This window comes from Dreissena polymorpha, chromosome 8 (genome assembly GCF_020536995.1).
Source record: "Dreissena polymorpha isolate Duluth1 chromosome 8, UMN_Dpol_1.0, whole genome shotgun sequence".
In the NCBI taxonomy this organism is placed as follows: domain Eukaryota; kingdom Metazoa; phylum Mollusca; class Bivalvia; order Myida; family Dreissenidae; genus Dreissena; species Dreissena polymorpha.
This window is the reverse complement of record NC_068362.1, coordinates 94763461-94786729: the sequence shown is the minus strand read 5'-3', so window position 1 is coordinate 94786729 and position 23269 is coordinate 94763461. Positions and strand designations below refer to the sequence as shown.

Below are 23269 nucleotides of genomic sequence, written 5' to 3'. Positions count from 1 at the left end.
GTATGTATTGAAAAACAGACACGAAAAACAATATAAATTTAAACTGTTTCAATATTTCTTTAACGAACATACATATTTTCTTGCACATACTATTATTATTATAATCGATGAACATTAACTATTTAAATTAATTATATTTGGTGACGTATAATATTTCTTATCAATAGAACGTCCCTTTACATCTTCAAGGGATTTACATTTAAGTAAATAATGTATTTCATCGCCAATATTATTATTGAAGTCACATAAATAACACAGCCTTTGGTTAGATTTAATCCCATCCCAACTGCCGGTTTCCACATATAGCCTGGTATTTCTTGCATGCGTTTGTATTATGTATGTGAGAAATGTATCTGGTGTTTTAACCATGTAAGATAAAGTGAAAGGTCTGAAGTTATAACGATATTTTTAGAACCTTTATTTTTACAAACTGTAGTGTTAAACCAATCTGACCTATTACTAGATACATTAAAGAGCTAAATACTAACTGATAATTACTGTAAATATTAAATAAATTTAAAGAAAACTCGCACGTTTTTTTCATGTCCGCCTACTTAGCCTTTTTCTGGTTCCTCTGCTTCTGAGGAATATAATTTCGAGTAAAAGTCGCTTTCACAAAAAAAGTCAATCACAACAAAAATATATTTAGTTTCTTTAGTTTCAAAAACTTCCAGTCATATACACATAATTGGTTTGGTTAACAGCATGAATGCATTTATTTGAAAATATTTAGAATATTACACTCGTAAAGTTGATATTACTGCGGTGTGAATACTTGGAAAACTGGAAGTATTAGAACTGTAGACATATAATAGTATAGGATAATACTCAATTTAATATAAATAGTTTTAATAGTTTTTTCAACATTTACCAAAAGACTCAACATGAATAAATTGATAATGAAGCTGCGCCCTGTTATTCCGCCCTGGAACTTTCCCTAATAATACAGCGCCCTGTTATTCCGCCCTGGAACATTCCCTTACGATACAGCGCCCTGTTATTCCACTCCGGAACATTCCCTTATGATACAGCGCCCTGTTATTCCGCCCTGGAACATTCCCTTATGATACAGCGCCCTGTTATTCCGCCATGGAACATTCCCTAATGATACAGCGTCCTGTTATTCCGCCATGGAACATTCCCTAATTACACAGTGCCCTGTTATTCCGCCCTGGAATATTCCCTCATTATACAGCGCCCTGTTATTCCGCTATGGAACATTCCCTAATGATACAGCGCCCTGTTATTCACCATGGAACATTCAATAATGATAAAGCGACCTGTTATACCACCCTTGAACATTCCCTAATGATACAGCGCCCTTGTTATACCGCCCTGGAAGATTCCCGAATGATACAGCGCCCTGTTATTCCGCCCTCGAACATTCCCTTGTGATACAGCGCCCTGTTATTCCACCCTAAAACATTCCCTTATGATACAGCGCCCTGTTATTCCGCACAGGAACATTCTCTTATGATACAGCGCCCTGTTATTCCGCCCTGGATCATTCCATCATGATACAGTGCCCTGTTATTCCGCTCCGTAACATTCCATAATGGCACAGTGCCCCGTTATTCCGCCCTGGAACATTCCCTTTTGATACAGCGCCCTGTTATTCCAACCTTGAAAATTCCCTTTTGATACAGCGCTCTGTAATTCCGCCCTGGAACATTCCCTTATGATAAAGCCCATTTTATTCCGCCCTGGAATATTACCTTATGATGCAACGCACTGTAATTCAGCCCTGGAACATTATCTAATGATACAGCGCCCTGTTATTCCACCTTAGAACATTCCTTAATGATACAGCGCCCTGTTATTCCACCCTAGAACATTCCCTTATTATACAGCGCCATGTTATACCGCCCTGGAACGTTCTCTAATGATACAGCGTCCTGTTATTCCACAATCGAACGTTCCCTAATAATACAGCGCCCTGTTATTCCGCCCTGGAACGTTCTCGAATGTTACAGCATCCTGTTATTCCGGCCATGAACATTCCCTAATGATACAGCGCCCTCTTATTTCACCCTGGAACATCCCCTAATGATATAGCGCCCTGTTAGTCCGCCCTGGAATATTCCCTAATGATACAGCGCCCTGTTATTCCGCCCTGGAACATCCCGTTATGATACAGCCCCACGTTATGCCGCTCTGGAACATTTCCTAATGATTCAGCGCGTTGTTATTCCGCCCTGGAACATTCCCTAATGATACAGCGCGTTGTTATTCCGCCCTGGAACATTCCTTAATGATACAGCGCCCTGTTATTCCGCAATGGAACATTCCCTAATGATACAGTCCCACATTATTCCGCACCTGAACATTCCCTAATGATACAGCGCGTTGTTATTCCGCTCTGGAACATTCCCTAATGATACAGCCCCACGTTATTCCGCACTGGAACATTTCCTAATGATACAGCGCCTTGTTATTCCGCTTCGGAACATTGTATATTAAGAACTATTCTGGATTTTATTTTAAATAACTTTACATTTACATATAATGTTTTTTTAGATTTCCGTGAATATGTTAAGATAATTATCTTTCAGAAATAAATGTGCAAATTAAATAAATACTATCACACGTATGAAAACGCCAACTAGGAGAGAGCTGAATATTTAATTAATGGAAATTAAAAAAAAATCCATACTTCCTTATATGTATCAAATGTACGGATAAAGTAATGTTTTAAACAAGCAATAGTGTTGAATACATTGTTCATACTATTCAAGAGTTTTAAATAATAGTGTCACATATTAACAGTTTCTGTGTAGAGTTTCATGGACTGTAATTAATTTAGCCTGACACTTAAAAATGATTGTATAAGTTGTCAAAAATTAAAGCAGACACATCCTTTCTAATTTATATCAGTTGATATTTAAAAATTATAAAGGATAGTTCGGCAACTAAACATCCTTGCCATTGTGATGGTATTTTGAAAGCAAAACTATCGTCACTTCAGTTAAGATACTTTGTTGAGTGAAAACAACAACAACAAAAAAGCATTTTTCCTGCAATAATATATAACAAAAAAGTTTCAAATATAGAAAAAATGATGAAAGTTAATTTTGATTATAATATTTCATATGTAAACGATTTTTATTGTGTACTCATATAAAGTAACTTCTGTGAGACCTTGGCAAAATTATTGCGTGATTACCGTTACATACGTTTTAGCGAAATACGCGAACGCAAACACTGGCCTTAGTATTTGATACAAACAAGACAAAGACAACAAAATCAAAAGTGTTTTGAGACGAAAAGCATCTTTGTAGAAAACATGTTTAATTTAAGTTTTCACTTTATTATCAACAAATCCAGCACCAAACTGTGAACGTGTCTCTTCAAACTGGTTTTAACATCGTTGTCGTAACTTAAAGTGCGCAAATCGATATAATGTTATCTAATTTTATGTTATTTGAACATACATTTTAGGCGATTTTGTAAATATATATGAGCAAGTGATTCGTGTTTTGTTAGTTTATTAAGTACGTTCATAACTTTCAAGAATAGCTCTTTCTTAAAATAATTATACGGTCATTAAACAATAATAGTGTTTAAGCCTGTATACTTGTTACAGAATACATTCACTTAAGTTATGATGGAACCTAATTAAGCAGTTTCGGATTATAATGAGCTATGGTGGCATACTGCTAATGTGTTCATGCTGTTTTATTTTCGATGTAAGTAAATTAAAGTCAAAATATCCCATAAAATGTAAAAATAATGTGTAGTCAAATTATGTTTATTTTCTGAAATGCACTCTTGCAGTTGGATGCTGTCGATGCAACGCGACTATAGTGGAGCCCCGGCTTACAGTTCCTCGCGGTCAAACATGTACTCGCCCAGACCTTTGCCCACGCGATACAGTTTGGTGATAATGTCGTTCACCTTCTTTATGGACTCAACCTGCTCGTCAATAAACTGGTGCTCAAGAACGTGGGTCAGCTGAAAATGTATATGGGTGCCACGCATTAATCATGTCCATAAAAAACGTCAATCAATGCTGTGAAGTAAAATCTGAAAACGACATACTTTAGTTTGTTTGATAAATACATTAGATTTGAAGAATGGGAATGTTTGGCAATAGTTTTGCAAAGGAACTCGCCAGTGTAAACCAATCATAGATGATACTTTAACCTAGTTATTCATAGCATTGAACAGAATTTACACCACTTAATTTTGTGCAACTTTTCAGTGTGAAAACGTGCATAACTTGCACCGCACCCCTCTTAGCAGACTATGCAAGTGGAGATGTACTCACGTGAGCGTCGTCCGAGCTGGCGTGCAGCTTGAGGATCAGGTCGCTGACCATCCTCTCGAGGGCCAGAGTGTCCTGCATGGCCCACAGACCGTTCTGCCACGTGTCGCGTTCCTGCAAACAGTGCTCTGTACAATACAGCGCCTTATAACACACCTAAAGTCGACAAAACGCAACAGTGAAAAGTGTTTATTTTCTTAACCAAGTTCGCACGGAGAGATAGCCTAGCATTTTCTTTACGTTAATTCATCTACTGGTGAAAATTGTATTTTTGTGTGTTTTTTCCAATGCACCGAATTTGCATTGCTTAATTAACAAAAGTGACATGATATTTTTGTTATTTATTTATTTATTAGAACTCCTGTATGAAATGCCTGATATGACTATGGGCGTGAGATTATATGCAATGGATACATACGAAAATAAATTAAACTAATTATTGAAAGTCTTACTAGAGTTTTAGAATAAACATTTTCTATTATAAATGTCTGTATACCTGTTTTTGTCTGGCATTCACATACCATTTTTAGAAAATAATCATAATCTTAATTCGGAAACTTCCCTACAGTGTTTGGCATCGTTAAAAAGTAAGAACGAACCAATAAGTATACACGTGCGTCAGTTTTAAAACAGATTTATGTAAAATATCTGGAACAAACAAAATTGTTACTGAGATTTCGACATAAAACAACGTTGTTTGCATCCACTAACCCGACCGATGCTAATACTTTTTTCGGGGGGGGGGGGGCGATCTTTTTTCTTACTGTTATTATTTTTGCTTCATTTGATTACATTTGCGAAAATAACTTTAAATAAACCAAAATTAAATAATTAATGAAAGAGTGTGAAATATTGAAATATAGATTTTGGAAGGTTTCTAAAAGACATTGCATATTGATCACTATTTTAAATAAGTTTTGAGAAATGACTGAAGATAGTAAAGATGATAAATACTGTCCAATAAGTAGGTCACATCATGTACTCACTCCACACGAGCTCTTCACTGAAGCGTTCATTGGCTTGGATGACATAAACAGGCAGATCTGCAAATTGGCACATACTAACCACTCAACTCATTTATTTGGAAATAATGATTAGTAATAAATAAAATGCAAACCCGTCTTATCAAACATCGTACGACATTTTCACCTTACGATGCAATTTTCGAAGCGCCATAAATATGTAACCGTCACTTTTATAATTACTTCTGTTGAACATTTCCATTCATTTCCAAAGAAATTATTATATTTGAAACATACAGATCATAATCACTTATATTTTAAAATTACACAATTCAATCGTAAGTTAACATTTTCGTACGATCATTGATAAGACGGACCCCTGGAACTCTCGAGACATATTTTATGTTCCATATTTCGTCGTAATGTAAACATGCATATAAAGGAACAAGCAAACATGCTCGTACAAAAATACAAATGAATTATGACTTTCATTCAGTTATAATTTATTTATTAAAGCATATGTTACTTGCAACTTTTAACACCTGCAATAAGAGGCTACTAGGGTACATGGGAAGCGCTGTGGAATACCACAGAATATTGTAATAAGATGCTATGATTTCTCAACGGCGGGCTGTTAGGAAATGCGTGGAATACTGTAAACAGGATAATGTGGTAGTGCGTTCTATATGAAAATGACATAATAGGAAGCGCTACGGAATGTAAACATAATGGTCAGACACTGCTATCTATAATGGAAGGGAATATAGGAAGCGCTGTTGAATACTGTTACAATTATAATAAGAGACTTATATCTATAAAATCTATCAAATATTTCACACACACGGCGATATCATCATCATCATCATCATCATCATTATCATCATCATCATCATCATCATCATCATCATCATCATCATCATCATCATCATCATCATCATCATCATCATCATCATCATCATCATCATCACAATTCAGCATGTTGATCTCAATCAGCATGCAACTTACGCAAGCGTATTTCCTATCGTCATACTGGTTGAACTGGTAGATATCGTCGCACATTGTGGAATACTTAAAATACAAAAACGTGTATCATTTGTTTTAAGGTTTCATTGAAATGTACGTAAACGTATATAACTGTTCCCATTTATGGAAATAGTTTGATGCAATTACAAGACAAAGCGCGTCTGATTACACAATATTAAGGTCAATGTATAACAAAAAAGTATGTACATGTCTCCGACCTGTATGCAACATTTCATAGATGTCCTATCTATTCGTATCAATAATACATGAAGTGCTGCATACGTGTATTTTCGGAGACGGGTCCGCATGTAAGAGGCTACGCGAACCTCGGAAAACGAACGTATGAAGCTTCTTGTTCATTTAAAATAATAAAAACACAAGTGAACATGGAGACAACAACTGTTAACTGTTGAGTGCAACATTTTTTAAGCATTTTTAAAATCATGAGTACTATCATGATCCTTGTTTCCATCAGACGCCAGTCGTTATCTCAAATACTTGATGTACAAGTATTCTCAATGACGAGCATTCGCGCTATCAGAAAGTATCGTTTTCTTAGAGTAAGCTTAAATATCATTCTAAATTTGACAAAGAAATTAGTTGTGAAACTTCTTGAAATACATAGATAATGAAAACTATTGTTAAGCATTGAGTAGACATGTTTATGTTTTTAAACATGTTTTTTGAAATATTATAAAGTTTATTATCGTCACATAAAACGCTTACGGAGTATATTGTGGATAACATATATGACCGTCACTACTTTTTAGCATACTCAACATCATACGTTTTATATATAAGACTATTTTTTGCAATAGTTCGCTTTTATATTTAGACAATTATTTTGATTGACACGGGTTGTATTTCACACATATGCCTTTAAAAAAACAAACACGTTGATATAGCAAGCACAGCCATCAGGCATAACTGCAACGTGCTTGTACAATGAGATGTGAGATGTGATTCAAGGCAATGGTTTTAACTTACCAATCTATCTTAATCGACATATATTGATTGAATCAAAATCGTGTTAAAATAACACTAAAATAGTGTACATAATACATAATAATACTGCGTTTTACTTCAAGTTGTCGAGGGCCATATAAATTTTTTTGGCGCGAACTAATTTTTTAGCAGTGTTTTTTGTTGCCAAGTTGAAGTTAATTGTCCGAAGAGCATAGCAGATAATATTATGAAAATTGAATATCAATTTTGATCATTTTCATGTTCAGATAATAATGTATATCCAACTGCTGTATACATATGCGTGTTCTGCATGTTATTTTACTTGCGATCCCTGGTTTGGGCGCAAATTTTAAAAACGTTTAAATCGGTGAATCAGTTCTAAATAATGTCTTTTTACAGTTTCTACTATCTCATCACCATGTAATACAAGAACGGAGAACAAGTTTTTAGAAGAACCATAATTTACATTGCATATTAGTTTGAGAAGAACGTTGTAAAAGACAACGGTATTAATTTCGTAATTAAAGTTATTTTTTACTTTTCATGTCGGAAATGTGCTTTTCAAATTAAATTTCATTTTCATCACAACGTAGATTTCATTAACTACAAAATTAAGACTTCAGTAAAATGTGTCATCGGGTCTTCAATCAGACAGCCAACTGAACTGCAGCGTAATATGGGAGACAACTCTCCCAGCCCAAACCGCCTGCAGTGTATTGAGGTTGAAATCTCTCGCATTCACACCCATCTGAAATGTTCTGATAATGACATTTTCGTCAAGCCCCACCCACCTCCACAGTATTGAGAGTGAACTGTCAGCCAGTCCCCCCAACATTTTATGTGTTAAGGGCGACACAACCTAAGTTCAGAGTTAAATGGTGATATATACCGTACCCCTGCCTCAACCACATGCAGAGTATTGACGGTGATTTACCCCACGTCCCACCCCCTGCAGAGTACTGAGGTTGATATACCCCACGTCCCACCCACATGCGGAGTATTAAATATTATATACCTCACGTTCTACCACCTGCAGAGTATTGACGGTGATATACCCCACGTCCCACCCACCTGCAGAGTATTGAAGGTGGTATACCTCACGTCCCACCCACATACAGAATATTGAAGGTGATATACCCCACGTCCCACCCACCTGCAGAGTATTGACGGTGATAAACCCCACGTCCCTCCCACCTGCAGAGTATTGAAGGTGATATACCACACGTCCCACGCACCTGCAGAGTATTGACGATGATATACCCCACGTCTCAACCACCTGCAGAGTATTGAAGGTGATATACCCCACGTCCCACCCACCTGCAGAGTATTTACGGGTTATATCCCACGTCCCACCCACCTAGATAGTATTGAATGTGATATACCTCACGTCTCACCCACCTGCAGATTATTGAAGGTGATATACCTCACGTCTCACCCACATGCAGAGTATTGACGTTTATATACCCCACGTACCTCCCATCTGCAGAGTATTGAAGGTGATATACCCCACGTCCCTCCCACCGGCAGAGTATTGAAGGTGATATACCCCAGTCCCACCTAACTCCATTGGGTTAAGAGGGACATATCCCCTAGCCCAAACCAACTCCAGATTTTCTTGGGTACAATGTTCCTAGGCTCAAAACCCTAGCAGTTTATTTAGCATGAAAACTCCCTACATCACCACCTACCTGCAGAGTGTTGAGGGTGACATCGCCCCCACGTTTGTTGATGTACTCCATGAGACTAGTGGCGTGCGACCTCTCCTCCTTCGATGCCTCTTCAAACCATTTCGCGAAGCCGGGTAGAGCGACGTCAGAGCGCCCAAAGTAGTGGCTCTACAAACAAAAACATTAATTGAATTTTATAAATTAAAAGTACGCGAGACCGTGAGTTACAACACAAGATTTACAATTTTTATCAAAGAAGATTATGGAATTATTTTATTAAATCAAGATGCGTAGCCTTATTTGTGAACTCATTTTGTGCATCTCAAACCATTATCACATCTTAATCTTATATATTAAGATTTGCCTTTAAAATGTTTAACTGTTCGCAAAAATATGAAATACTGTATATATTCCTCAGTAACTTTATTTGTATTAAGGTATTGAGTACAATACGCATTTATCATATTGCTTTTGTTCTGCAGTGCAAAAGTTGTTGGGTTGATTAGTACATGTGATTTGAACCGCATTGACGATGGTTTAATGAACTCACGTACGCCTGATAGAAGCATCTCTAACTGTACTAACGTAAGCATTGTAGAAGCAGCTCTATTTGTACTCACGTAAGCCTGGTACAAGCATCTATAACTGTACTCACGTAAGCCTGGTACAAGCATCTCTAACTGTACTCACGTAAGCCTGGTACAAGCATCTCTAACTGTACTCACGTAAGCCTGGTATAAGCATCTAACTGTACTCACGTAAGCCTGGTAAAGGCATCTCTAACTGTACTCACGTAAGCCTGGTATAAGCATCTCTATCTACTCACGTAAGCCTGGTAGAAACAGCTACAATTGTACTCACATAAGCCTGGTAAAAGCATCTCTAACTGTACCCACGCAAGCCTGGTATAAGCATCTCTAACTACTCAAGTAAGCCTGGTAGAAGCGGCTCTAACTGTACTCACGTAAGCCTGGTAGAGGCATCTCTAATTGTACTCACATAAGCCCGATCGAAGCAGCTTTAACTACTCACGTACGCCTGGTAGCAGCATCTCGAACTGTACTCACGAAAGCCTGGTAGAGGCATCTCTAACTGTACTCACATAAGCCCTATCGAAGCAGCTCTAACTACTCACGTACGCCTGGTAGCAGCATCCTTAACTGTACTCACGTAAGCCTGGTAGAGGCATCTCTAACTGTACTCACATAAGCCCGCTCGAAGCATCTCTAACTACTCACGTACGCCTGGTAGCAGCATCTCTAACTGTACTCACGTAATCCTGGTAGAAGCATCTCTAACTGTACTCACATAAGCCCGATAGAAGCATCTCTAACTACTTACGTACGCTTGGTAGAGGCATCTCTAACTGTACTCACATAAGCCCGATAGCAGCATCTCTAACGACTCACGTACGCCTGGTAGAAGCATCTCTAACTGTACTCACATAAGCCCGATAGAAGCATCTCTAACTACTCACGTACGCCTGGTAGAAGCATATCTAACTGTACTCACATAAGCCTGATAGAAGCATCTCTAACTACTCACGTACGCCTGGTAGAAGCATCTCGAACTACTCACGTAAGCCTGGTAGAGGCATCTCTAACTGTACTCACATAAGCCCGATCGAAGCAGCTCTAACTACTCACGTACGCCTGGTAGCAGCATCTCGAACTGTACTCACGTAAGCCTGGTAGAGGCATCTCTAACTGTACTCACATAAGCCTGATCGAAGCAGCTCTAACTACTCACGTACGCCTGGTAGCAGCATCTCAAACTGTACTCACGTAAGCCTGGTAGAGGCATCTCTAACTGTACTCACAAAAACCCGCTCGAAGCATCTCTAACTACTCACGTACGCCTGGTAGCAGCATCTCTTACTGTACTCACGTAATCCTGGTAGAAGCATCTCTAACTGTACTAGCATAAGCCCGATAGAAGCATCTCTAACTACTCACGTACGCCTGGTAGAGGCATCTCTAACGGTACTCACATAAGCCCGATAGAAGCATCTCTAACTACTCACGTACGCCTGGTAGAAGCATCTCTAACTGTACTCACATAAGCCCGATAGAAGCATCTCTAACTACTCACGTACGCCTGGTAGAAGCATATCTAACTGTACTCACATAAGCCCGTTCGAAGCAGCTCTAACTACTCACGTACGCCTGGTAGCAGAATCTCTAACTTTACTCACGTAAGCCTGGTAGAGGCATCTCTAATTGTACTCACATAAGCCCGATAGAAGCATCTCTAACTACTCACGTAAGCCCGATAGAAGCATCTCTAACTACTCACGTTAGCCTGGTAGAAGTCGCTGTAACTGTACTCGCGTAAGCCTGGTAGAAGCATCTCTAACTGTACTAGCATAAGCCCGATAGAAGCATCTCTAACTACTCACGTAAGCCTGGTAGAGGCATCTCTTACTGTACTCACATACGCCCGATCAAAGCAGCTCTAACTACTCACGTACGCCTGGTAGCAGCATCTCGAACTGTACTCACGTAAGCCTGGTAGAGGCATCTCTAATTGTACTTACATAAGCCCGATCGAAGCAGCTCTAACTACTCACGTACGCCTGGTAGCAGAATCTCTAACTTTACTCACGTAAGCCTGGTAGAGGCATCTCTAATTGTACTCACATAAGCCCGATAGAAGCATCTCTAACTACTCACGTAAGCCCGATAGAAGCATCTCTAACTACTCACGTTAGCCTGGTAGAAGTCGCTGTAACTGTACTCGCGTAAGCCTGGTAGAAGCATCTCTAACTACTCACGTAATCCTCGTAGAAGCATTTCTAACTGTTCTCACATAAACCCGATAGAAGCATCTCTAACTACTCACGTAATCCTCGTAGAAGCATTTCTAACTGTTCTCACATAGGCCCGATAGAAGCATCTCTTACTACTCACGTAATCCTGGTAGAAGCACCTCTAACTGTACCCACGTAAGCCTGGTAGAAGTAGCTCTTACTGTACTCACATAAGCCTTGTAGAAGCACCTCTAACTGTACTCACATAAGCCTGGTAGAAGCATCTCTAACTGTACTCACATAAGCCCGATATGAGCATCTCTAACTGTACTCACGTAAGCCTGGTAGAAGAATCTCTAACTACTCACGTAATCCTCGTAGAAGCAGCTCTAACTGTACTCAAGTAAGCCTGGTAGAAGCATCTCTAACTGTACTCACAAAAGCCTGGTGGAGCAGCTCTAATTGTACTCACGTATGCCTGGTAGAAGCATCTCTGACTGTACTCACGTAAGCCTGGTAGCAGCATCTCGAACTGTACTCACAAAAGCCTGGTAGAGGCATCTTTTATTGTTCTCACGTAAGCCTGGTAGAAGCATCTCTGACTGTACTCACGTAAGCCTGGTAGAAGCATCTCTAACTACTCACGTAATCCTCGTAGAAGCAGCTCTAACTGAACCCAAATAAGCCTTGTAGAGCAGCTCTAACTGTACTTACATAAGCCTGGTAGAAGCGGCTCTTACTGTACTCACGTAAGCCTGGTAGAGGCATCTCTTATTGTTCTCACGTAAGCCTGGTAGAAGCATCTCTAACTACTCACGTAAGCCTAGTTGAAGCATCTCTTACTTTTCACGTAAGCATGGTAGAAGCAGCTCTAACTAACTCACGTTAGCCTGGTAGAAGCAGCTCTAATTGTACTCGCGTAAGCCTGGTAGAGCAGCTCTAATTCTACTCGCGTTAGCGTGGTAAGAGCAGCTCTAATTCTACTCGCGTTAGCGTGGTAGAAGCAGCTCTAACTATACTCACAAAAACCTGGTAGAAGCAGCTCTAACTGTACCCACGTAAGCCTGGTAGAAGTAGCTCTTACTGTACTCACGTTAGATGGTAGAGCATCTCTAACTGTATTCACGTAAGCCCAGTAGAAGCATCTCTTACTACTCGCGTAAGCCTGGTAGAAGCAGCTCTAACGGTACTCATGTAAGCATTGTAGAAGTAGCTCTAACGGTACTCATGTAAGCCTGGTAGAAGCAGCTCTAACGGTACTCATGTAAGCATTTTAGAAGTAGCTTTAGAAGGTCGCCGTGGTGTAATGGATATGGTGTCCGCCTAGCGACCGGAAGATCACGGGTTCGATCCCCGCTGTGGGAGCTTTCTTTCGATCTCCCATATGGACACCAAGTACTGGTTCTAGGCCCAGGAAACGGACTCGAGAGCATTTCAAATAAGTAGGAATTACTTTCTTTGCAATCGAGCTAAAATAAATAGGTTTAAACTAAGTAGCTCTAATTGTACTCATGTAAGCCTGGTCGAAGCATCCATACGTGTACTCACGTAAGCCTGGTAGAAGCAGGTCTTACTGTACTCACGTATGCCTGGTAGAAGCGTCTCTAACTGCACACGTTAGCCTGGTAGAAGCAGCTCTAACTGTACTCACGTAAGCCTGGTAGAAACAGCTCTTATTGTACTCAAGTAAGCCTGGTAGAAGCACCTCTAACTGTACCCACGTAAGCCTAGTAGAAGTAGCTCTAACTGTATTCACGTTAGCCTGATAGAAGCAGCTCTAACTGTACTCACGTAAGCCCGGAGGATGCATCTCTAACTGTACTCACGTAAGCCTGGTAGAAGAGTCTCTAACTATACACACGTAAGAATGGTAGGAGCATCTCTAACTGTACTCACTTAAGCTTGGTAGATGCAGCTGTAACAGTACTCACGTAAGCCTGGTAAAAGCAGCTGTAACTGTACACACGTAAGCCTGGTAGAAGAATCTCTTACTGTACTAACGTTTGCCTGGTAGAAACAGCTCTAACTGTACTCACGTAAGCCTGGTAGAAGCTTCTCTAACTGTACACAAGTACGCCGAATAGCCGTTCCAGTAACTGTGTATGCACGCAAGCCTGATAGTAATTATGTACTCAAATTAGCCTTGTAGTAGTGGCTGTGTGCTTATGTTCACCTGAAAGAAGTAGTTCTGAACTCGAATTAGCCTTGTAGAAATAATTTTGTACTTATGTTAGCCTGATAGAAGTAGTTCTGCACTCAAATTAGCCTCGTAAAAGTGTCTGCGTACTTATGTTAGCCTGACAGAAGTAGTTATGTACTCGAATTAGCCTTGTAGAAGTAGCTGTGTACTTATGTTAGCCTTATAGAAGTAGTTCTGTACTCACCTGTGCCTGTTATAAGTAGCTCTGTACGCATGTAAGCCTGAGAGATTAAGCTATGTACTTACGTAAGCCTTGTTGAAAAATCTCTGTACGCTGGTAAGCCTGAGAAAATAAGCCTCTGTACTAGCATAAGCCTGGTTCAAATACATCTGGCCTGAGAAAAAATAGCTCTGTAATCACGTGATCATGAGAAAATTAATTCTGTAATAACGAAGCCTTGTAGAAATAGTGTTTTACTCACGCAAACCTACTCTGTAATCTGTGATTATGTTAATCTGATAGATGAAATCTGTAAACACGTTCATCTGAAAGAAGTGGCTATGTACTCACAATAACCTGATAGGGGTGTCTGTTATCACGTAAGCCTGGTAGAAGTAGCTCTGATTGTAATCATGTACATGTATTCCTGATATAAATAGCTCTGTACTCACGGTTTATTGATGGAAGTAGCTCTGTACTTATGCAAGTCTTATTGAAGAAGCTAATTATTAAGTAACTGTGTACTCACGATATACTAGTAAATATTTTATGTACTAAAGTTAGCCTGATTTAGGTATAATTGTATTCACATAAGCCTAGAAGATAAATATGTGTTCTCAAGTCAATCTGATATAAGTAGAAATGTACGCACTATAATTTTTATGTGTTCCAACGTATGACTGACATACTATAGGTAGGTATATTCTATATAAAGCCTAGTGTAGGAAGCTATGTACACACATACATCTTATAAAAGAAGCTGTGCTCTTACGTCATCCTGTGAGAAGTAACGTTGAACTTGCGTTAGCCTGGTAAAAGTAAGTTTATAATTATAAAAGCCTTGTATTAATAGTTATGCTCTAACGTGGACCTGGTAAAGTAAGCTAGGATCTAAAGTGGGCGTGGTATAAATAGCTATGATCTAACGTAAGCCCGGTAAAAGTAACAAGGAACTAACGTAGGCCTGGTATAAGTTGCTAGGATCTAACGTAGGCCTGGTAAAAGTAAAAAGGATCTAACGTAGGCCTTACAAAAGTAACAAGGATCTAACGTAGGCCTGGTATAAGTAGCTAGGATCTAACGTAAGCCTGGTATTAGTAGCTAGGATCTAATGTAGGCCTTGTATAAGTAGCAAGGATCTAACGTAGGCCTGTTATAAGTAGCTAGGATCTAATGTAGGCCTGGTAAAAGTCACAAGAATTTAACGTAGGCTTGGTAAAAGTAGCTATAATCTAACGTAGACATGGTAAAAGTAACAAGGATCTAACGTAGACCTGGTAAAGTAAGCTAGGATCTAACATAGGTCGGTATAAGAAGCTAGTATCTAACGTTGGCCTGGTATAAGTAGCAAGGATCTAACGTAGGCCTGGTATAAGTAGCTAGGATCTAACGTAGGCATGGTAAAAGTAACAAGGATCTAACTTAGGCCTGGTAAAAGTAACAAGGATCTAACGTAGACCTGGAATGAGTAGCTAGGATCTAACGTAAGCCTGGTATAAGTAGCAAGTATCTAACTTAGGCCTTGTATAAGTAGCAAGGATCAAACGTAGACATGGAAAAAGTAGCAAGGATCTTACATAGGCCTGGTATAAGTCGCTAGGATCTCATGTAGGCCTGGTAAAAGTAACAAGGATCTAACGTAGGCCTGGTATGAGTAGCTAGGATCTAACGTAGGCATGGTAAAAGTAACAAGGATCTTACTTAGGCCTGGTAAAAGTAACAAGGATCTAACGTAGGCCTGGTATAAGTAGCTAGGATCTAACGTAAGCCTGTTATAAGTAGCAAGTATCTAACTTAGGCCTTGTATAAGTAGCAAGGATCAAACGTGGACATGGAAAAAGTAGCAAGGATCTAACATAGGCCTGGTATAAATAGCTAGTATCAAATGTAGGGCTGACATAAGAAACTAGGAACTAACGAAGGCTTGGTATGCGTAGCAAGGATCTAACTTAGGCCTGGTATTAGATCTAACATGGGCCTGACACATGTAGCAAGGATCTTATATAGGCATGGTAAAGGTAGCTTGGATCTCATGTATGCTTGGCAAAAGAAGCAAGTATCTAACGTAGAACTGGTAAACGTAGCAAGGATCCAACGTACGACCGGTATAAGTAGCAAAGATCTTACATAGGCCTGGTATAAGTAGCAAGGATCTAACGTAGGCCTGGTCAAAGTAGCTAGGATCTAACGCAGGCCTGGTATAAGTAGCTTGGATCTAACGTTGGCTCGGTATAAGTCGCAAAGATCTAGCATAGGCCTGGTAAAAGTAGCAAGGATGTAACGTAGGCCTGGCATAAGTCGCTAGGATCTCATGTAGGCCTGGTAAAAGTAGCTAGGATCTCTTGTATGTCTGGTAAAATTATATAGTATTTAACGTAAGCCTGGTAAAAGTAGCAAGGATTTAATTTAGGCTTGGTCTAAATAGCAAGGATCTAACGTAGGGTTGGTGTTAATAGCTAAGGTCTCATCTAGGCCTGGTATTGACAGCCATTCTCTCAATTAGGCTTGTTATAAGTAGCTATGATCTCACGCAGGCCTGCTAGAAGTACAAGAAGTTATGTACTGACGTTAGCCTGGTACATGTAGCAGTGTACTCACGTTAGCCTGGTGCATGTAGCTGTGTATTCACGTTAGCCTGGTAGAAGTAGTTATGTACTCACGTTTGCGTGGTAGAAAGAGTTGTGTACTAACTTAAATATGGAAGATGAAACTGCGTACTCACGTTAGCCTGGTAGATGTAATTGTGTACTTACGTTATCCTGCATGATAAAGCTGTGTAGTCACGTTAGTCTAGTAGAAAAAGTTAGCCTCGAAGATGTTGTTTGTTGTGTACTCATGTTAGCCTGGTAAATAAAGATGTGTACTCACGTTAGCCTGGTAGAAGTAGTTGTGTACTGACGTTAGCCTGGTATAGGTAATTGTGTACTCATTTTAGCCAGGTAGAAGAAGTTGTATACTCACGTCAGCCTGGTAAATGTAGTTTGTTTATTCATTTTACCTTTGTAGATGAAGTTGTGCACTAACTTTACAATGGTAGATGTAATTTGGTACTCACTTTAGCCTGGTACAAGTAGTTGTGTACTCACGTTAGCCTGGTAGAAGTAGATTTGTACTCAATTTAGCCTAGTAGATGTTGTTGTGTACTCACGTAAGCCTGGTATAAGTAGTTGTGAACTCAGGTTTACTTTTTATGTATATATTGATGTGTACCCACGTAAGCCTGGTAGAAGAAGGTATGTACTCACGTTAGCCTGGTAGATGTTGTTGTGTACTCACGTTAGCATGTAAAATTTAGTTGTGTACTCATTTTAGTCTAGAAGATGTAGTTGTTTACTCACGCAACCTGATAGATGTAGTTGTGTATTTACGTTAGCCTGGTAGAAGAAGCTGTGTACTCACGTTAGCCTTGTAGATGTAGTTGTGTACTCTCATTAGTTTAGTAGAGGTAGTTGTGTACTCACGTTAGCCTGTTGGATGTAGGTGTGTACACACGTTAGCTTGGTAGAAGTATATGTGTACTTATGTTAGCCTGGTAAATGTAGTTGTGTACTCACGTTAGCCTGGTAGAAGAAGCTGTGTACTCACGTTAGACTGGTAAATGTAGTTGTGTACTCATGTTAGCCTGGTAAATGTAGTTGTGTACTCACGTAAGCCTGGTAGAAATAGCTGGCTCTGAGCTCGTACGAGATCTGCTGGTTTAGTTGACTGAGTATCTTCTCGCTCAGCAGCTGCTCCTCGGCTTATATGAAAAACAGGTACAATAGAGATTGGAGGTGGATGAGGTACGATAGACAAGCGAGTCGTTAGGGTTGTGTATAAAGAACAAGTCCACATGAGTCCACTAGACCTACGTATTATCACGAGTATCATTGATGTACACTTTATCACGCATACACTAGAGTTAAGAATCGCTATGGGTACAATAGTGGTAAGTATTGTTATGTTCACAGCAGCTAGGCGAGTTGCCATGGATACAATTAGATATAATTGATTGTTTACGGTTACTTGTGCTACAATTTATAATGGTAATAATATATCCGTTGTCATTGGAACAATTGGGCTTCAATTTTTCATGGTTTCAATAGCGATACGAATTGTAATTGGTACAATATGCCTACGAGTTTGCAAGGGTACACTATGGGTTCGAGTTGTCATGAGTACAACATATATACGAGTAGCCATGAGTGAAATTGAGGTGCGAGCTGTCGTGGGAACAATATTGTTACTCGAAGTCATTTGAACAATAAAGTTGCAAGTTTTCATTGGTACGCAGGTAAGACGACCGTTATGGGTTCAATAGTGGTACGAGTTGTAATGGGCACACTTTTTGGTATAAGTTGTCATGGGTAAAATAGGGATTCAAGTGGCCATGTGTCAATAGGGACACCAGTTGTCCTGAGGTACATTTGAGTTACTTGTCATGGGTATATAGGTGTACCATTTGCCATGGGTATAATAGTGGTCCTTGACAATATAGCGGTACGAGTCATCATGGGTACAATACTGACACGTGATATGTCTCGGGCGCAATATGGGTAGCAGTTATCACGGGTAATTAAAGTACGAGTTGGCATTGGTGAACTAGGGATGCAGTATCATGAGTATATAGGGGTCTCGATTTTCATTTGTAAAACAGGTCTGTGCGTTGGCTTGGGAACATTATGGAGTTTCAGTTGTTATGTGTACACAAATAGATGCACCCGTCGTCAGTCGCACAATAAATGTTTGAGTTGTCATGGGTACAAAAGGGTACTAGTTGCCGTGGGTATAATGTCGGTATCCTTTTTCATGGTTACAACAGAGGTACGAGTTGTCGTAGGCGAAAATAGGCGTCGAGTTGTTGTAAAAGTGATTACGAATAGGGCTCGAGTATTCGTGGTTACACAAGAATGAGTTCAATACAGATAACATTAACAATGCTATGATGCGACAAGAGAATAACACGGTTACAATTAAAATAAACATTGCGAGATAACAGTGGTTTCAAGTAAAGGTGAGATAACTGTTTATATGTATGTAAAAGTATAAATGCGCGGTTATAATTAAAATTAATAAAATACCTCAGGATTGACATGTAAATGGTAATAAAATACGAATTATAGTTGTGATTATACAAAAATGTAGGTGGTATAGCGAAATAGATGGACAATACACGTATGTGGACTGTAGGGTTATAGTCGTATCGCAAATCCATTTACCATTTTCTTAATAAACGTGTACTCAATTGAACAAGGAACCCGCATATTTTACGTGAAACTAATACGTACAATAAAGAAAATTAACAGAAACAGTCGATAAAAGCACACATTCTTTGCGCAATTCAGCAGGAATGTATTCACGATATAATTATACTACACACTAACCTGCTAAAGCTGCCCCCAATAACGTTAATATGGCAAGCGCCTTCAACATGTTCGTTCCTCCGTGAAATAAATTTGAGCGGTGTTATGTGTAAGTCGTTGTGAACGATATTTTGATGAATATATAGTTATCGATGGGAGTTATATGCGGTCTGAAACTGGGCTAGGTCCAACGATCAATCTTTTCTAATATGACCACCATGATATGAGAGCGCTATCTCTGTCAATTTTGCCTTAGATAAAGAGTTACTAACGAATATAACCGGTAAATGCAGTATCTCCTTGCACTTTTGGTTTATTGATAAAACAATTTGACTTTGTACTTGGTACATGCAGATATATGAAAAATTGACAAGTAGTGTAACGGACTCTACAGTCAGCGGTATATAGTCATTCGAAGCGAAACAACCTGCCTGGTACCTAACAAAATTACCGCTCTTTGTTTTCGACATTGTTGACAGCCTTTTGTAACTGTAGATATGTATGTGTGATAACAGTTCTGTTCACAAACTGTAGATATGTATGCGTATAACAAACTACACACTATTTGTATTTAATTTATTTTACAATTTTAGCCCACGTTTATTAATTGTATAAAACATTAATTTTTATTTGCGTGCATTGTGTTGTGAATTTATGATGCAGGAAAAGTGCTCTATACGCCAAAGTAGTTTATTTTATGAGTAGTGATGAGTACAATGTTAGAACAGTTTACCATGGTCATAAAAAGTAGATTTTTTTTTTTTTAATAAATTATTATTTCTGGGACGGTTAAACACGTTTGTGTGCTGTGATGAGTAGGAACAGTTCGGAAAGCTCGAAAATATTTGTTTTAGTACCCGCATCAAAAATTTCATTTTTAATCACAATGCATATTTTCAAGTCTGGGACCGTAAAAGACGTTTATGTTTTGTTTTGAGGAATGCAATGTCGAAACTGATCGAAAAGCTCAATACTTTACTGTTTTAGCATCATTAGTTCATTGTTTAACCTTTATTTATTTGCATGTAGTATGGAATGCTAAGAGCACGTTCATTTTGTTCAGTTTTCAACCTTTTTTGTTTGCACGTTTTTGACAGTATAAAACACGTTTACTTTTGTGTAGTGAGGAGTAAAACGTTAAAACAGTTTGAAAAGCTTGGTTCTTGGCTGTTTCAGCATCGGTATAAAAAGTTCATGATTGATATTTTTGTATTTAAAATATCAAGAAGCTCGATTATATACTGTTTGGGCATTTTTGAACTTTTTTTCTTCGCATGTCTGGGACAGTAAATTGAGTACAACGTAAAACAGTAGAAAACGCTCGATCCTTTGTTGTTTTAGCATTGTAATAAAAACGTTTTTTATTTCCATGTTGTCTGGGACGTGTATTGTGTGACTGGTGATGATAATAACGTATGAGAAGATAAAAAAAGCTTGATACTTTACTCCTTAAGCAACGTAATCAACAAATTCATTTTTGAACTTTTTATATTTGTATAAAAATTGTGAAAACAAGTTTATATTGAGTGATCAAATAGCTCGATACTTTGCTGTTTTAGAACCGTAATAAAGAAGTTCATTTATAAACTGTTTTATGTTCATGTCTAGTATGGTGAAAAAACGTTCGTATTGTTCATTATTGTAAAAAAACACGTTTGCTTTGAGTCTTCTAATGAGTACAACGTACGAACAGATCGAAACCACAGGTGGTTAGCGTGTGGTTATGATATTAATTAGTAAAAATTATTGTGTTTAAAATGTCGGTTAGTTGAAATGTATGTAATATATATATTTGATAGTGATTTTTTTTTCAGAAAAGGTGATTGTTCGTTATAATATGATAATTTATCATTCAAAATGATGTTTTCACTAATTAATATCATAGCCACACGCTAACCACCTGTGATCGAAACGTACGATATTTTGCTGTTTTATCATTGTTATAGAAAGGTCATTTTCGAAATTGTATTACTAGCATGTCTTCGACGCTAAAAACGCTTATTGCGAGAACCACAAAGTTCTCCCCCACATGACCTCCCACAAGGTTCTCTCCCAAATGACCTACCACGAGGTTCTCTCCCACATGACCTACCACAAGGTTCTCTCCCATATGACCTACCACAAGGTTCTCTCCCACATGACCTACCACAAGGTTCTCTCCCACATGACCTACCACAACCTACCACAATGTTCTCCCCCACATGACCTCCCACAAGGTTCTCTCCCAAGTGACCTACCAAGAGGTTCTCTACCACATAACCTACCACAAGGTTCTCTCCCATATTACCTAACCCAAGGTTCTCTTTCACATGACCTCCCACAAGGTACTCTCCCACATGTCCTTCCACAAGGTTCTCCCCCACATGACCTCCCACAAGGTTCCCCCCCACATGACCTACCACAAGGTTCTCTCCAAAGTGACCCACTACAAGGTTCTCTCCCACATGACCTACCAGAAGATTCTCACCCACATGACATTCTAGCTAAGGTTCTCTCCCAAATTACCTATCTCAAGGTTATATGCCGTATGACCTACCGCAAGATTCTCTTCCATATGACCTACCACAAGGTTTACGCTCATATGACCTACAACAACGATATCATCCACATTTACATCTGACCTTATTCATGGTTCTTTCCAACATGACCTACCAGAAGATTCTCTACCAGATGACCGACAACAATTATCTCCTCCACATGACCTTCCAAAAGGTTCAATCAAATATAACGCACCATTTGATTATTTAACACATTAACCATAATACGTTATATCTCCAACATGACCCAACACAACGTTCTCTCCAACTTGACCTAGCACAAGGTTTTCTCCCACATAAATACCGCAGGGTTCTCACCCAATTTATCTTAAACAAGGTTGTGTCCCACATTACCTACCATAAAATTATCAACCACATGAACAACGACAAGGATATTTCACATTACCTACCACAAACTACTCTCCTATATGACCTACCACACATGTTTCTCTTACATAACCTCTTTTAAATTTCTCTCCATTATGACCTACCCAAATGACCTTAAACGAGGTTGTCTCCCACATTACCCTACACAATGTTCTCTCCCATATAACCTACCACACGTTTCTCTCCCCCATTACCTACCACAATTCTTTATCTAAGATTTCCCATCTCAAGTTTCTCTTCCACATGACCTACCACATGGTTCTTTCTCATATGACCTACCACAAGGTTCTCTTCCTCGTGAACTTCCACAAGGTTATCACCCACATGACCTACCACTAGGTTCTCTTCCTCGTGAACTTCCACAAGGTTATCAGCCACATGATCTACCACAAGGTTCTCTCCCACATCACTTACCGAAAGGTTCTAATCCACATGACCTACCAAAATGTTCTCTCCCACAAGAACCTCCACGAGGTTCTCTCCGGCATGACCTTCCTCAAGGTTTTCTCCGACATGAGCAATCACATAGTTATCTCTCAAGTGACCTACCACACATTTCTCTCCCACATTACCTACCACGATGTTTTATCCCAGATTTCCCATCACAAGGTTCTCTTCCACATTACCTAACACAAGGTTCTCTTCCACATGACCTTTAACAAGGTTCTCTCACACATGCCCATAAACAAGGTTGTATCCCACATAACATTCCGCAATGTTATATCCCATATTACCTACCACAAGTTTCTCTACCACATGACATACGGAAAGGTTCTCTCCCACATAACCTACCACAAGGTGCTCTCCCACATGACCTACAACAAGCTTCTCTTTCACATGACCTACGACAAGGCTCTCTCTCTCTCTCGCTTATTGTTTGTGTAGTGATGAGTAAAACGTAAGGGAAGTTCGAAAAGCTCAATAGTTTGCTGTCTAAGCATCGTAAATAGGGTGCTCCCTACATGACCGACAACAATTTGTTATCTCCCATTACCTACCATAAATGTTCTCA

General features: G+C 39.1%; 1 protein-coding gene across 2 annotated transcripts; it reads right to left on the bottom strand.

Moving 5' to 3' along the window:
• Positions 1-3271: 3271 nt before the first annotated feature.
• On the bottom strand, positions 3272-19531 carry LOC127841192 (yolk ferritin-like). 2 transcript variants are annotated; one of them, XM_052369857.1, is made up of 7 exons: positions 19355-19531; positions 17639-17730; positions 8904-9050; positions 6232-6294; positions 5251-5307; positions 4268-4378; positions 3272-3951 (listed from the first exon to the last, which is right to left on the bottom strand). In XM_052369857.1, the coding sequence occupies exons 1-7, from the start codon at positions 19401-19403 to the stop codon at positions 3817-3819; spliced, it is 654 nt and encodes a 217-aa protein (XP_052225817.1). In that variant the 5' UTR covers positions 19404-19531; the 3' UTR covers positions 3272-3816. The 2 variants fall into 2 exon arrangements, with proteins under 2 accessions (XP_052225817.1, XP_052225818.1); XM_052369858.1 differs by lacking the exons at positions 17639-17730; positions 19355-19531 and adding an exon at positions 14264-14332.
• Between the last annotated feature and the right edge of the window lie 3738 nt (positions 19532-23269).